General features: G+C 42.8%; 1 protein-coding gene across 1 annotated transcript in view; it reads right to left on the minus strand.

The window, feature by feature from the left end:
• Nucleotides 1-15,010, minus strand: part of LSG1 (large 60S subunit nuclear export GTPase 1) — a 132,988-nt gene that overhangs the window by 104,678 nt on the left and 13,300 nt on the right. The window contains exon 2 of the mRNA XM_085635260.1: nt 2,519-2,645. Coding sequence (XP_085491386.1) covers nt 2,519-2,645 — 127 coding nt within the window. The remainder of the gene's footprint in view (nt 1-2,518; nt 2,646-15,010) is intronic.

A 15,010-nucleotide genomic window follows, 5' to 3' on the forward strand; every position in this document is an offset into this window, starting at 1 on the left:
TCGCTCACTATGAATCGCCAGATCAACGCCGTCTCCACTGTATACTTCAACACCCACCGCCGCATTCTACGCAAAACATTCAAATGGATACTCTGATTCCAGGAAAACGGTCACTCACGCCCTCATCACCAGCAGACTAGACTACGGCAATGCCCTCTACGCCAGAAATCGACAAAAAAACTTCTCCGCAAACTCAAGACCATCCAGAACGCCATAGCCAGACTAATACTCGATATCCCATGGCACAACCACATCACCCAACATCCCAACAATAACCTTTAAGCTGCTTACGCACGCCTACAAGGCATTCCGCAACATCGGACCCCAATACCTCAACTGCCTCTCCTTCCATACCCCCCCACCCCCCGCGAGAAATCTCAGCTCAGCCGACTTCGCCTTAGCCACCGTCCCACGCTTCTACAGGAACAGAGCGGGTGGAAGATTGTTCTCCTACCTCGCAGCCAAGACCTGGAACCATCTCCCCCTTCACCTCCGACAATGCCCGACACTGCACCAATTCAGCAAAGACCTGGCTCTTCAAATGACCCCAACGGAGTTGCACCCCCCAGTGCCTTGAGAACCTAACGGGTGAGTAGTGCGCTTTACAAACCCCTGGCGGATTGATTTTATACAAGGGCCCCAAAATGGTCTTGTTCTAGACAGAATTGGACAGCAGAAAATAAGAGACATGTCTATTAAGAAAAGACACCAGGAAATGTAATCTAGTAGTTGCTGATGAGCAAATTAGGCGTTCCATCAAAGAAGCTTGATACATAAAAAGCTACTTGCATGGTAAGGGGCCTGCAATAATTTCTAAAGTAAGGAGGGGCTGTATTAAAAAGTAGGAGGGAATGAAAGTTTCAATTTAGCATTAGAGGAGAAAGCTTCGTTTTAGATTCGCCCATCTGTAATGGCAGCATGCACCCTTAAGCTGATACTGTATGTATCACTTAAATTGTCCATCAAATCACACACTGCCAAGAAACCAAAGACAGCCTGGTATGAAGTAATGTAATAATTTATTGAATAGTTAATAAAAAAAATTCATGCCTAAAAAGAACAGTACGTAAATTGTAAAACAGAAATCGGATAAAAAAATTTAAAAAAGAGTTCACCCCTAGCATACCAAGTTTTGAATCCACAAGAAAGGAAATCAATTATATAACAGTCACCAATTGCAATCACAAATACACAATCTTCATATATGTGCACAAACAAAATAGAAACCGCATCCACAGTAACTCAAATCTCATGCGCAATAGGGATGCAGGTGGTGCAGAAAACTTACATTCCTCTATCAGGGTAGGACAGATGCAGATTAACCACATTCAAACTTAAAAATCTCACAATGTGCACCTGCCTTCTCTGTTTGGAACCAAAGCCCATGCGCTTCTAAATTCAGCAATTGATACAGATACACATCTAAGAATCCTGAAATTAGTGATTTGCGTGAATAAGACACCTCGATATTTTGTTTCCCGTCCTCAAAAAATACGGCAACATGGTACCAATATTTCCCTCTGTGCGTGCTAAAGTTATGCCTTCCGGAATATAGCTATTATAAACATTGCAAGTTCTAGTCCTATTTCAGGGGGGCCCTAGAAATGTCTTGTATATTCCAAGCTCACACCTGGCACCAATGAAACCACCCTTCATGTGGCAGGGAAAATTCAACCACCATCCTGGTAAAAAAACTAAGTCCCCCTGCATGGCTGCACCTACACGACGGTGATGATGAAACCATAAACATGCCTGGGAAAGAAAATAGTTAATCCCAGAATATTCAGCAGCATTAGAAACTTAGCCCTTGTAAGATTGGAGCTCCAAACTCACAAGGGTGGAAACACCTCGAGCCAAGAATTCTTGCCTAGCTGCTCGCAACTAATATATGTATTTTAAATCCACCCAATTCCTCTGTACAGCACTCCAATGTATCCAAACACCCAGATCTGCACTTGAAATAAACACCTAAAATAAATATACGAGCCAATAAACTTTAGGTGAACAACTCATGAAATAGGCCTATATATAGGTAAGCTTGGAATAAATCAGTAAGGCACGCTGGACTCAAGTGTAACTCATGCAGGAAATAGCCTCTCTGGAGAGAACGAGTTGACCATGCAACGAGGTAAAGAAATGCAGGGTTTGACCTGCAATTTTGTGGTGAGGTAGGTAAGGCCAAGTCAAAACCATGCACGATCTTGAATACTGCGGCGGTAGAATAAGATGGCCCTAACATGCTGTTAATTTATATTTATATTGAGCATGAAGGTGTCTACCACAAGCGAGATACAAGTACAAAACCATGAATTTTATATGAAAGGCAACAACAGTGTTAATTAGTCTTGGCATTAGCCAAAGAAACAACTTAAAACACTCTTTTTAAAAGGTCTTTATCTGCTCAGTAGAAAAAGCCTCAAACATTAAAAACACTTGCTTAGTATCTTCACATGAAGGGTCTGACATTGCTGGTCTTGTTTTTCCTTAGTTCGCATTTAAGTAGAAACTTTTTTTTTACCAGCAACAAATTCTGTTCCTGCCAGCTCTGCAGTTGCAAGAAAATCATCCAGCGAGCTTTGTTCGGTCACAGACTGCAGGTTCAACCGACCCCAGTCATAGCCATCATTGATTTCACTCGTATGGAGCTGAAAAGACAGAACACTTGATTTAATGTGGTCATCGTTTGAATGAACACAAACATACAACAGTGCAAGACGTTCAATAGCTGAATATGCGCTTTCAAAATTATGACCATAATGCCCACTGCGTGATTTTGTTAACACAGTAAAAAGATCCAACATACAATCGATGTGGTTGCCCTTGAATGAAGAAGCTGCTGTGTTTAATTGAAGTAATTGAAGCAACTTGTAATGTAGCTGGTAGCAAATGTAAACTATTAACTGTTTCAGGTAAGTATGAAATAAAATATACCAACCCACAACCACAAAACCCTCCTAGTTAAAATTGTACCCCCATGTTAAATTAGATAAGTCACAATTACAGTCATGCAGAGTTCCTCTTGCAGTAAAAAAAAAAGAAAAAAAGAAAAATCTTCATATTTAGGTGTACAAGGCTGAAAGTAAATGGCGAGAAAGGAGGCTGATATTGTAATGGTAACAGAGGGAAAGTGAAGGAGCCTTTTTCTTTGACTTAACATTCTGGATAGGAGCCAGTGCCTCAAAGTATTGGAAACAAGCATCGAAAATGCAATAGGTCTCGCCTTTGATTAAGTTAAAGCCATTTGCTTTGCTAATGGCATTGTATAGCAAAGCAAATGTCTTGAACTTAATAAAAGGCGAGACCTATTGCATTTTTAATGCTTGTTTACAGATGCTGTTTCTTCTGGCAGTTTTTTTCAAAGATTATAGGAGTCCTGTGTAGTGCATACTATGGAGTGTGTCATCTCCAGGTTGTGGCTAGGTGTTTGAGTGTACACGTTTGAGATCTCCAGAGCTGAGGCTGAAGGCAGTGCGAGTGTTCCACAGTGCCTGTAGGTGGGTCATAGAGGTGGTCAGGTTACATACACATCCAGTCCTTGGCCTCTCTGCAGAGCGCACAGAGTGACAGTCACATGTGTACCAATTTTAATTGGGCCAGTGTGTGTGAAGGAGATCCACAGCTCTCGAAATATGGACAGCACCAAAAGCAGAGTGAAAAGATGTTCTGAAGAGGAAGGGGCTGATGTGTGATAAATGCAGATGTTGAATATATGGAATGTTTATGGAAAAAAGGTGCAAGTGACTAATAGAGGAAGAGACATGCAGAAGAAAGTGGTATGAACAGCAGAACTGTAGGAATTAGACACTCGTGACCACCACCACTTCTATAGACCTAAGCAATGCTTAATGTACGATTTAATATTTTCAGAATGTAAACCTTTTCAATCCAGTTAATTCGCAGTAAAGCCAGTGCTTTCAATAAGTTCCCTGTTGGAATTAAAACACCTAATTTGTTCGCAAGGTTGTCTGATATTTCCATATCACAGTTCCTCTGTCGTATATAAATCACTTGCCCTTCTGTCTCCTGAAGAAATAAACCAAAACGCCTCTGTTGCAGTATAGGGACACATTAAACGGTTAACTGATATGTGCACTCGAACAGACATACATTTTAATTTTTGGGTAAAAAAAAATATTGTAAGACTTGTCAGCTGAAAAGCATCAAACAATTCAAGATACATCAGCACTACAGCCTGTGTTTTAAAGACACCTTCAGGGGCAGACAAAGCACTGTGTATGTCGAGGCACTAGATGAAGTTTTAATTTCTTTTGATGATTAAATTATTTCAGTTCTTGCTTCTTGTTCCCGGAGTAGCCGAAAATAACATGCAACGGTTTTATAATGCATGTTTTTTTGGGGGAGCACAGATTCCATACGATGCCAGAAGTGGGATGACAGAGGCTTCGCACAGCATTCTTTACAAACGCAAGTCCAATTGCAAATCGAATGAAGAAGAGAGAGAACAAGAAGAGATGCTCGGCAGGCTGCGGGCAGGCAAGGCACCCGCCGTTATCTCCCTGCTGGCGTGCCTGGAAGCGCATCCTAGCCATTTAAATCGCGATTCAACCCGCAGAAATAGCGGATTCAGACCTATGATTATATAGAATGTATTCACTTGTGTTCAGAACACTCAAGAGGCTTTCAGCTGTACAGTGCATAATAACAGAAATTCATTTTCGTATTCGAAGCACAATTAATGAAAATATGCAGACAATGTGGAACGAGCGAGGTGTTCTTCCGCACTGGTTTGAGTGGTTCGTATAGTGCTTGTCTGATGCTGGAGAGCGCTTTCTTTTCTCAAGTGATAGTATGTTGTTATGTGCCAACAGAGTTCCAGCACCAGAATATCTTTATGTAGCAGGCCTGATGCCATTCAGGAGCAAAAAAACACGTCTGGCTATTTTATTTGTTTATAAAGCGCACGCTCCGTCTAACTTGGTTTCAGGGTGCTGTACAAAAAAAGATGAGAAAACACAAAGCAGGAAGAGAACCAAGCGTTCAATGGTAGCACAATAGAGCCGATTTTTTTTCAGAACAGCATTGTTCATGAATGGCCGAGGCGGAGAGGACTGCAATACAAAGACAGTGAGGAAAGTATCGAAACATGCAAAGTTACATAAACTTGCTTCTTGCCAGTATCATATCATTTTAAATGGTCTTTCAGCTTCGGCTCAAGTGCTTCTCAGCATTTCCAAATTTAAAGGGAGTGCATTGAAAACACGAAGAATCTGCACCAAATCACACAGTGCTTCAAGAGGAAATGCAAGTTCTAGAACCCAGTCGGGTTGGGATGGGCATCCCTCAATCAGCGAGAGGTCTGTACTTCTGAAGAGGGGCAAAAGGGCACACTGGGTTAATTCAGCTTTTCTTTTGAATGTATAATGGCATTTCAAAACTGTACAGTGAAAATAAACAAGCGCTCGCCAGACACGCAGGCATCCGCTGTTTATTTTTGCATCGCGCTTTCGAAAGTGAAAGCGAGATGCAAAAATAAACACACTGCGCCCGGTCTGCTTTTTTGTCCGGCCCAATCAAAGAGCCGGACTGGCACGTGCATGGCAGCGTGACAAAGCGTCTGATAAGAAACTTCGTCACGCCAGCCGTAATGCAGGCGAGCCAGTCCGGGTGGGCCGGTCAAAAAAGGCAACCTGGAAAGCTTATTCCCAATGGCGGCGCACCGTTTAACATGAACGGCGACGCGATGCAATGAGAATAAGGGGCGGGGCTTAAAGCCCTTTACAGAAACTACTCGTATGCATAAAATCTCGCTGAGCGAGCTACGCATGTGCGCAGCAATGCTAGTTGAGACCTAAAAAAGAAGACAGCAGTAATACAATTTCCCACTGTTCACGAACAACAAATAACTATGGAAATAATGCAGAACAGTGCCTCCGGACAGAGGAGGGAGGGAAACCCAGCTTATTAACCCGAAGCCACTGCTTCTCTGTACATTGGAAAAAGAACCTTAAGTCAAGCAAATCACAGTTTCTTGCGTCTCCGGTTCCAAGGAGGCATAGATGCATATGGATTCCCCAGGAATGCATTTATTTCTAGTACGGATTCTTCCTAAGCACCAGTTCCAAAAATGAAAACTTAGAGGATTGAATCCTACTCTAAAAAGGAAAACAATGTATTGGATGCAAAGGTTTGCACCACACCTAATCCCAGAGAAGTAATTTAGGAATAACTTGGCTCCAATGTTTTTACCTCTTCTCTGCCATTCTAGAAAGGGGTCAACGGTAGTGCTGTAATTAATTTCACGGTACGGGCGACGGCCAGCAACCTTGAGCTGATGAAGCCAAAAGAACTGTGAAAAATCAAAGAGGCCCTAAAAACCCACGTTCCGAAAAAAGGTAAACCCCATCATTGGAAGCACATCTCTGATATACGACCCTTGGATTGGACATTACTCTGTTTTCGAACTTTGCGTGCTCAGAATATTGTTTATTGTGATTGAGCCCCCATTTGGAGGCACATAGGCGGGGTTGTTTGGTGGCCAACCCTATTCTCTAGAGCACCTAGGATACTAGCCTCTATACCCCTTCCTTTACATACTGATGAGCTCCCTGATCTTTGGCCTGGCTACCACTCCTTCTGGTGACTCAAAAGGAAAAAAAAAAAAATTGAATAATATTTCAAACTATTTGACACCAAAACGACAAAAGTCTATCAAGTAGAACCGGAAATACACAATGTCAAAGATTTAAGGTAAGCATAATGCCTAAAAGTACAAAACGCCACGGACGGTCATCTGGTCATGCAAGGGAGTGATACCTTCACTCAAAGGGGGCTTCTCAGCAATTTTTTGAAGGCTGGAGGTGCTCCGGGGTTGTTGGATTTCTTGTGCCCCGGTTCTACCGAGGCACAAAATGACTGCCAACACTTCCTGGTTTGGATTGTTGACAGCAAGTTGACAACCAATTAACAAGGAGCTCGCGATTGGGAGGGTGCGCGGATCCACCGCGCCCATAGATATATGTGATTTTACTTTTGATTTTCTCAGGAACTACTGAACGGATTTACACCATTTAACCAAAAGGCACGACTCTGAACCAAGGGCTACCTTTTTGCCAAATTTGGTGTAATTCTGGCCAGCAGTTCGGGCTGTAGCTGCGACTAAAGGTTCCTATAGAAAATTGCATGGGGAAAACGCGTTTTGGGATCCCCCTTTTTTCTCGGCCCCCGCTTGACGAATCACCCCGAGACTTTCAGGATAGGAGGGGACTGGAACTGGACAAAAGTTTTGAAATTTTCGCAAAGATTCGTCAACTGGCGCCAAAGTTATTGGGAATAGAATGTTGCGGATTTCCTATGGAAAATAGGTCCTAACTATAACTACCTACTGGCGACTGCCAGGAACCATGAGAAACCGAATTGGGAAAGGAAATCCCCATTCTACATTAGGGGAATAATGCTAACATTGCTTACCTAGATACCTAAGGAATCTCCAACAAAGAGAATCAGAATAGAAAATTAGGATAAGATGGTATCTTGCAACTCAAAGTCTACACCACATTGACCTAGTTACCTCAAATCAGTGTTGGAGATGTGGTGCAGAAGATAAAACGATGTTACATATCTTGTGGGAATGTACACTAATCCAGGTATATTTGAAAGAAGTGTCAAGGTATATATAAATAAAAATTGTGGGACACCCGTGCATCCAGACCCCAGAATGCATTTTCCTAAATATAGGCCAAACAGTCCAGACAGGAGGGATTAAGCTACAAATGCCACGATTACCCCTATGTTACCTATCTTAGGCACACTCACACCTCTTCATGAATCTAAATGCATTAAGATTTGCTTTTGTTTTTCATTGTTTTTATTTTTATTTTTCAACTAAGCAGAGGGAACGTTTTCAAGTTTCATTTTTTGTTTACTTAATAGCACAACCATGTCAGTCTCGTATCTGATGAATTTTGAGCACCAATTATTTTCGGGTGACAATTATACGTATTTTTAATTTAGTTTTTTAGGCCTTGCTGAGCCGGCGCATGCACTGTGAGAAATTTAATGTGTGGGTTTTCAAAGTGCTGCCACAGGCTTTTGGTGGCCTAGCGCTTTTCAGTCAAGGCTCATTAAGCCTTGTGTGCCTGAATGAGTTTTCACTTTCGTGCTTGTTTATTCTGTAGAAGATGTTATTTACAATTGTTATGCTACAGCAAAAACCTACCGCATTTACCAAATTCTGTAGTGGTTACATTTCTATCGTATGATAGTGCCACACTCGGGAGCATATGCTGTCATAAATGCACTACGCACACCTTCAATCAAGCGGTACCTATATAGCGCAGCTTATCACCCGAAGGGAATGCAAGCGCTGTGCTTACCTTAACATCTTTAAACACCTTAACAGAAAATTGGCCTTACATCTCACACCTACTTATATGTCTTACAACATAGGCAGCTTCAAAAAATGCAACAACTGTTCTAAAATACAACAATGCTATGTAAAAGTGACTTCCACGCAATCGTTAAGTACAACAGCCTTGTGTCAACCTCTAAGATAAACAATAGCATACAGCATGATCACTTCACAAAGCAAGTCATTATCAGTTCTAGCAAACCACGCCTTTCCAATCATTCTAGGTGAGAGATCGACTGGTTTTGTCAACGCTTGTTTGTATACATTTCGCAATGCTTTTCCTCTCACTTACCTCCTCTTTCTTAAGCCTCTCCTCAACATTAACATATTTTTCACATCTGTAAAGTTTGAACCGGCTGCCAATACCGATGCCCTATAGTAACAGTGTGTTTTGGCTTAAAATCTCGCGAAAAGCAGACGCAAGGTACTATTGACTAACATGGCGGCCATTTTCAAATATTCCGATTTCGGTCTATTTCACTAGTTTTTCTATTGAATAGCAAACAATTATTTTGTTAGAGGAAGACGAACAGCAATGGCCTCCTTTTTAAAACCAGTTGCCACTTGTAGCTCACCTTCTATGATTTAGTGACTAAATTGTATATAGCTTCATCGTTGTCTCAGTAGCTGATGTCCTCTTTACTTGTTGACGGCTTGCGAGGTTTTCGGTTTTACAATTATGCCTAGGCGACAGAATAACTAGGAACGAAGGCTGCCCTATCATCATATGCCTTAAACAAATACCAAAGGACGTTCGCATCATTGTTAGTAGAACAAGGCATTGAAATAGTATATGCAGTACTTGTTAGAATAAGAAATAACGAGCGCGCAGGTTTTCACTATATATTATAATTGTACTAATCTATTTGGATTGCCCGCTATGGTGCATAGTTGCCAAGTTTTTAGATTGCCTATGTGTGGCATTTCCATGCTTTCAAATGTTCTTATGAGTGACATTGTACTGCCAAATGTGTGACACTTCGATTGGCACTGTGTCACGGGTATAAAAAAACAAACAAGCATTGGCATAGCCAATAAGTCTCGCTCTTGGGACCTTATAAGTATTTAGTTATGCAGCACAATATCCTTTGTGCAACAACATCAACTGTTGCATGGCTAAACACTTATAAGGTCCCAAAAGCGAGACCTATTGGCTATGCCAATGCTTGTTTTTTAATGTTACTCATCTGTTCTCCCTAACTCGACAATTTCACTTCCTTCTCCTGTTGTACTCCTTCCCTTGTTTGACTTTTCTGCTCTCCCACTTCAGGGAATCTTGGCAAATACAAGGAAAGGAGAGCAGTAAGATGAGACTTGCTGTGTTGAACCAACGTGAGCCACACTGGCCATTTTCCATCCATCTAAAGGCCTAGCTGTTTAGTTTGAAGCACGTCACTGTTCTTCCCACCCAAGCATGTTTTAGAGTTTCAAAACACTTTGTGTGTACATTCATGTACAGAGAGCAACCTTCATGATACCGCCACTAATCTAATGGCAGAGACATGCTTTTCTCAGCACGGTCATTCATGCCTAGTGTGGTAGAAAGTAGACAAAACCCCTCTGCTTCTATGGAGACATCCAAGAAAAGAACCCTTGAAAGACAAGGACAAATAGCAGTGAACTCACGTCGCGTCACGTTTAAGACGCTATGCTTAGCCTATAGGGCCTTGAATAATATGGGACAGGTCTTCCCAAAAAAAAGGTTTAACTGGTATTATCCTGGCAGACAGTTACATTCTATTGGGTACCAGGCTTGTGATGGTTCCCAGGATTTGCACCTCTAGCTGGGGGGGCCGAAGCATTGGTTATGGCATGGCCAAATTATGGAATACACTTCCTATGCATATTAGGTCTGCTAGTTCACTAGCTTCATTCGGAAAGAGTCTTAAAACCTGGTTATTCCAGAATTAGTTTATTGATCTTTTGGGCTTTCTTTAGTTTTTAGCGCCAAGTCACTTCCGAGTATTCGTGCGCTCAATAAGTTACACTAACATAACAAAGGTAGCCAGCGGACAAAAGCTTTTCAGGGTCAATTGAGACCATAAAACTAAGGGTAAGAGCACACAGACCAGTGTGATGACATTGAGATGCGGTGGAAACAGATAACCAACTACACGAAAAGCATAGAACACATCTCAAACTCTGCATTTTATACACTGCATAGTGTTCTGTGTTTCATATACGGACAAGGCTGGTACTTTTCAACGCACAAATTTATGGTGACAATTGATTTAAGCTTCAGGTCTACCTATTCGTTTACTAAGCCAAGCCATAGGTCAGTACACTTACATGAACTTAAGAGATGTGCAGTTCACACAGTCACCGAGTAGCCACAGGCAATTTTGCAAGTATTTTCCCAATTATTGTGTTTTTTAAAAAACCTTTTTGCTAAATTTTATCTTTAAGCTCTCAAACGGTTACCTTGAAGTTTAAGGTTTCCTTGTTCTACGAATCCAGCACTGCTCATAGAAGGACTTTAAAAACGTCAGTATCGGCCGTTATTGTTAACAGTAAATCATAGTCAACCCCTCAGGTAACAGTTGTATTATTGAAAAAAAATCAAAGGTGTTTTGTCTTCAGCACCAGTTGGGGTTGCTTAGCCTACAGACAGCATGTTGAATGTTACTTGTACACTACACGTCCAGTGGGGAAATATGAGACTACAAGCGGTGCTAAAAAGTAGTGGGGAGCCAATAGGATCCCAATTCCAGCAGCTATTACTGGGTTGGATCTGGGATTCGCCAGACACAGGAACACATGCCGAATTCGTCCTGGTGTAATTATCTGACACCAGAACACAATTCAGCAGCGCCCGTAGGTTGTCTGCTTTCCATTCGTTCATAGCAGCAATCAGCAGGTATTTTAACATCCGGCTGGGCCCAAAACAAGGGCCTGATTTAAAGGGCCATCGGCCCTTCTCACCTTGAAGTATCATCCTAGCCGGGAACCATCTCGAGCCTAACAACTAGACCACAATGGAATGAAACAAAGGCACACAGCTTGTTATCGCTGCACAAGTACATAAAAGAAACTATTGGCAGCAGGTTAACTTTGTTCTTCCAATCTATGTAAGAGATGGTGACAATTCCATATGCATGTGTGTGGATTTACACAAATAATGATTTAAATGGCCACTACAATTTTTTTATTTAATTATTTAATAGCACTACTCATCCCACTGTATGATGTCAGAGCGCTTTACATCACACACAGACACAACGAATCATACAAGTGTGTAACCGATGTGCTGGGAATGTCAAATAATATAATAAGTGTTATAAGGAGTAGGAATAACATATCGCCCATACTTGTAGACATTAGATGTTAATAGTGAGTTGTCAGAAAAACGAAGTCTGGATATAATTGTAACAGTGCTTGGGATAGTCTGTACTAATAAGACTACTACTTCCGGAAAGAAACCTTCTTTGTAATCTTAGAACATCAGATTGAGAAAAAAACAATAAGGATCTAAACCATGACTTAAAGTTTGCATGCAGCTCTGAGATGACAGTAAATAGATCACTGTGCTATATTAGATGGATTGCAACATATGAACTGAAGTACCAAAATGATTTGTCAAAAGTTGTAGCCCAATTAGCTATCTACATTAAATACAAATATGTGATCTGAGTTTTAAACAATTTGCTCGGTGGCAGGCACATTACTCCTATATGCCACGTTATGAGTCAAAACTGTGACAAGACAACAGAGAGATCTCCCAGACCTGCATTAAACACCAAAGCTATCTTACTGCTATTATAATCATCTCCAAAAATTCTGGGCGCTCATAATATTTGCAGTAGTATCATTATCTGGTCCTGATGAAAGCCACAATCATATTGTTTAGATGTTAGTTGGCTGAAACATGTAGACCGTATTTCTCATTGACGTGTTCGAAAAATTTCCGTTGACACGTTTACTTCTTTGATTTTTATGTCTTGACACCTTTAGATACTGAATAAATATATTTTTCTATTGGTAGTCAATTTTAAACTTGTTGTTCACACACACTGCACTTTATTTTCACCACACTGTAGGCAGCTTCTGTTAGGAGATCTTATCCTCCGTTTTATACCCAAAAAACATCTGTGAGCTCCTCCTTTTTTATAATAAGCAAAGGAGTTGTAGCTCCTTAACTGCACTAGGTGCGGTTAAAGGAGGTCCCAGATGATGAAGCATGCCACCTCGGTGAGTGATGGGACTTTGTCCTTTTCCTAAGGACTCCCTTTGTTTGAATATGCTGGTTTTGTGTCACTAGTTCTCAGTTTGGCTTTAGTAGACGCGCGGATTTTATGTTGATATATATTGAGTAAATAGGGGATTTGTCCGTGCCGGTCTGTAAATTTCCCTTAGACACTCTAACCAATCGTTTTTTTTTTAAAGTTTTGTGCGCAGCTACGGCTGCGGGTCTGGTTGTGATTTACACGCAGGAATTCTGCTGTGTATATTTTTGTTACTTTTTATTAGCTTTATCTTTTTTTGTGTTAAGTGTTGCTTTTGGAATTTTCCATAATGGCTGAATTCACAGATCTGGCATTTGATGAAGAGATGGCTAGACTCATATTGACCACTACCCCCAGCATTATAGATACCATCACTACTTCGGCAGGGGGAGCTGGGGATGACTGGTCCAAACTCCTTATTTTGAAAAAAAATCACATACTCGTACTGGCATTCACGGTGCCATCATGACAGAGTATCTTCGCAGTAATTGTGCACCGACAGGTTTAATTGTCACCAATACACCTCGTCTCTTTCTGCAAGATAAAATCTTCCTCAAGGATTGTTCACTAATAGCATGGTGTTGCACTCGCGACTGGTTGATCATGATCATCAGTACCGCGAAGCGCATCGCCGATGCCATACTCATCGAGATACAACTATTAGAAGGACAAATTAAGACCACCTTGTCCAATACTGTGTATAAGAAAAACCTCGATGAGACGAACAAGTTGAATAAGGAATTCAAAGATGGGATTCTTACCACCAAAATCGACAAATTTAAAAAGATTTAGCCAAATTTTCTCTTGAAAAAGTGTATCCATATACACAAGAGAACTATGAACCACCAGAGTACAACAGAAAAGGAAGAAGATATGATTCGAACTACTCCTCTTCAGGATCAGATGACTGGTCCAGTGATTCTGATTCTACCACACAGGAATCCACACGTAATAGAGGTATAGGGAGCAATTTTAGGCGCAATTGGAGAGGTAATCAACAAACACAATGGTGGCATCCTGCGCCCTGGCAATATCCGAATCCTCCTTTCCTTCCCAATATGCTGCCCTTCAACCCTCCACCACAATTTTTTCACAACCAGTCTTTTTTAGGACAAGGCCGGGGATGTTCAAGAGGACGGAGAAGAGGACAACAAGCTCCGACAAGGGTCCATTGGAGTCCTCCCACATCCCCACGGCATCTACGACGTACTGCGAAGGGTCCAGCAGGGGCAGGACCCAGCAGCAGTTAGTTGTGAATTTGAGCACATACACTTTAACCTACTAGACAGTATCAAAATCTACCCAATTGGGGGAGGAGCCTAGCGCTTGACCAAGATGGCCGCGTGAGCTCTGAGCTCCCGAGACCCTCGCGCCCTCCGTCGACTATCCTGTCTCTAATCCTGTCGGTATGCATGGCATCGTGTGGATGACCTGTCAGGGAGGCGATTGATGCTATCCGCGGTCGGATCGCCCACCGGGAACCGGACTTATGCCTGGCGGAAGTTTGCGGCCTACCTCCGAGGGATGCCAGGAGCTAGAGTTGGCAGGATGCCCGACTTCTAGTTGAACAACAACGGCCAGGCGAGGTGTGAACTGTCGGACGGAGGTCCCCGTCCTTTCACTTTCGCTTTCTCTCCCTTTGTCAGCCCTGCCCCTGGAGAGCTCTTGGTGGCTTTATTACCCTATGTACGCTCTGCAGGCTACTCTGGTGGCCCACTGCAGAACTGATCACCCCGGATTCCTTCCATTGAGAGGGACCCGTCTTATCTGAACCGACCTGCCTGGTACCAACCATGTCGGGCAAAGCAGAGGTGGATCGGCTGAAGCCTAAGTCTACCAGGCGGGGAGCCTATACCCAAGTCAATAGTATGGACCGCTATGCTCTGCAGAAGGGATCACCGAGTGGGTCGAGCCAGTCGCCGGATACCCAGAAGGAGGCCTCGCCTTTGGCCCCGGAGCTCTCACTACAGGATGTCATGGGCGCGCTCGAAGGGATGCAGACCTCGATGGGGAGACAGTTTGATGCCCTGGCGCATAAGGTGGATGCCATCTTGGTGGATGTTAACCTGATCCGTGCGGACTTGGGCAAAACGAATGAACGGGTTAGGACCCTGGACCTCAAGACCACGGGCCTCACCGATGATGTCACGGAACTGCAGATCGAGGTTCGTAAGCTGAGGACCGAGAGTGATCTCGCCGCCCGCCGGCTGGAGGATTTTGAGAGCCGGGCCAGGCGCAACAACGTGCGCGTCATCGGGGTCCCGGAGTCCTCGGATGAGGCTTCGGTTGACCTGCTTGTCGAGGACTTGGTGCTTAATCATCTGAAGCCCAAGGGTCTTGGAAAGTTCTTTGCGGTTGAAAGGGCCCATAGAGTGCCGGGTGGGAGGCCCAAGGTGGGTGCCCCACCGAGGCCGATCGT

The sequence above is a fragment of the Triturus cristatus genome, chromosome 11 (genome assembly GCF_964204655.1).
Source record: "Triturus cristatus chromosome 11, aTriCri1.1, whole genome shotgun sequence".
NCBI lineage: Eukaryota > Metazoa > Chordata > Amphibia > Caudata > Salamandridae > Triturus > Triturus cristatus.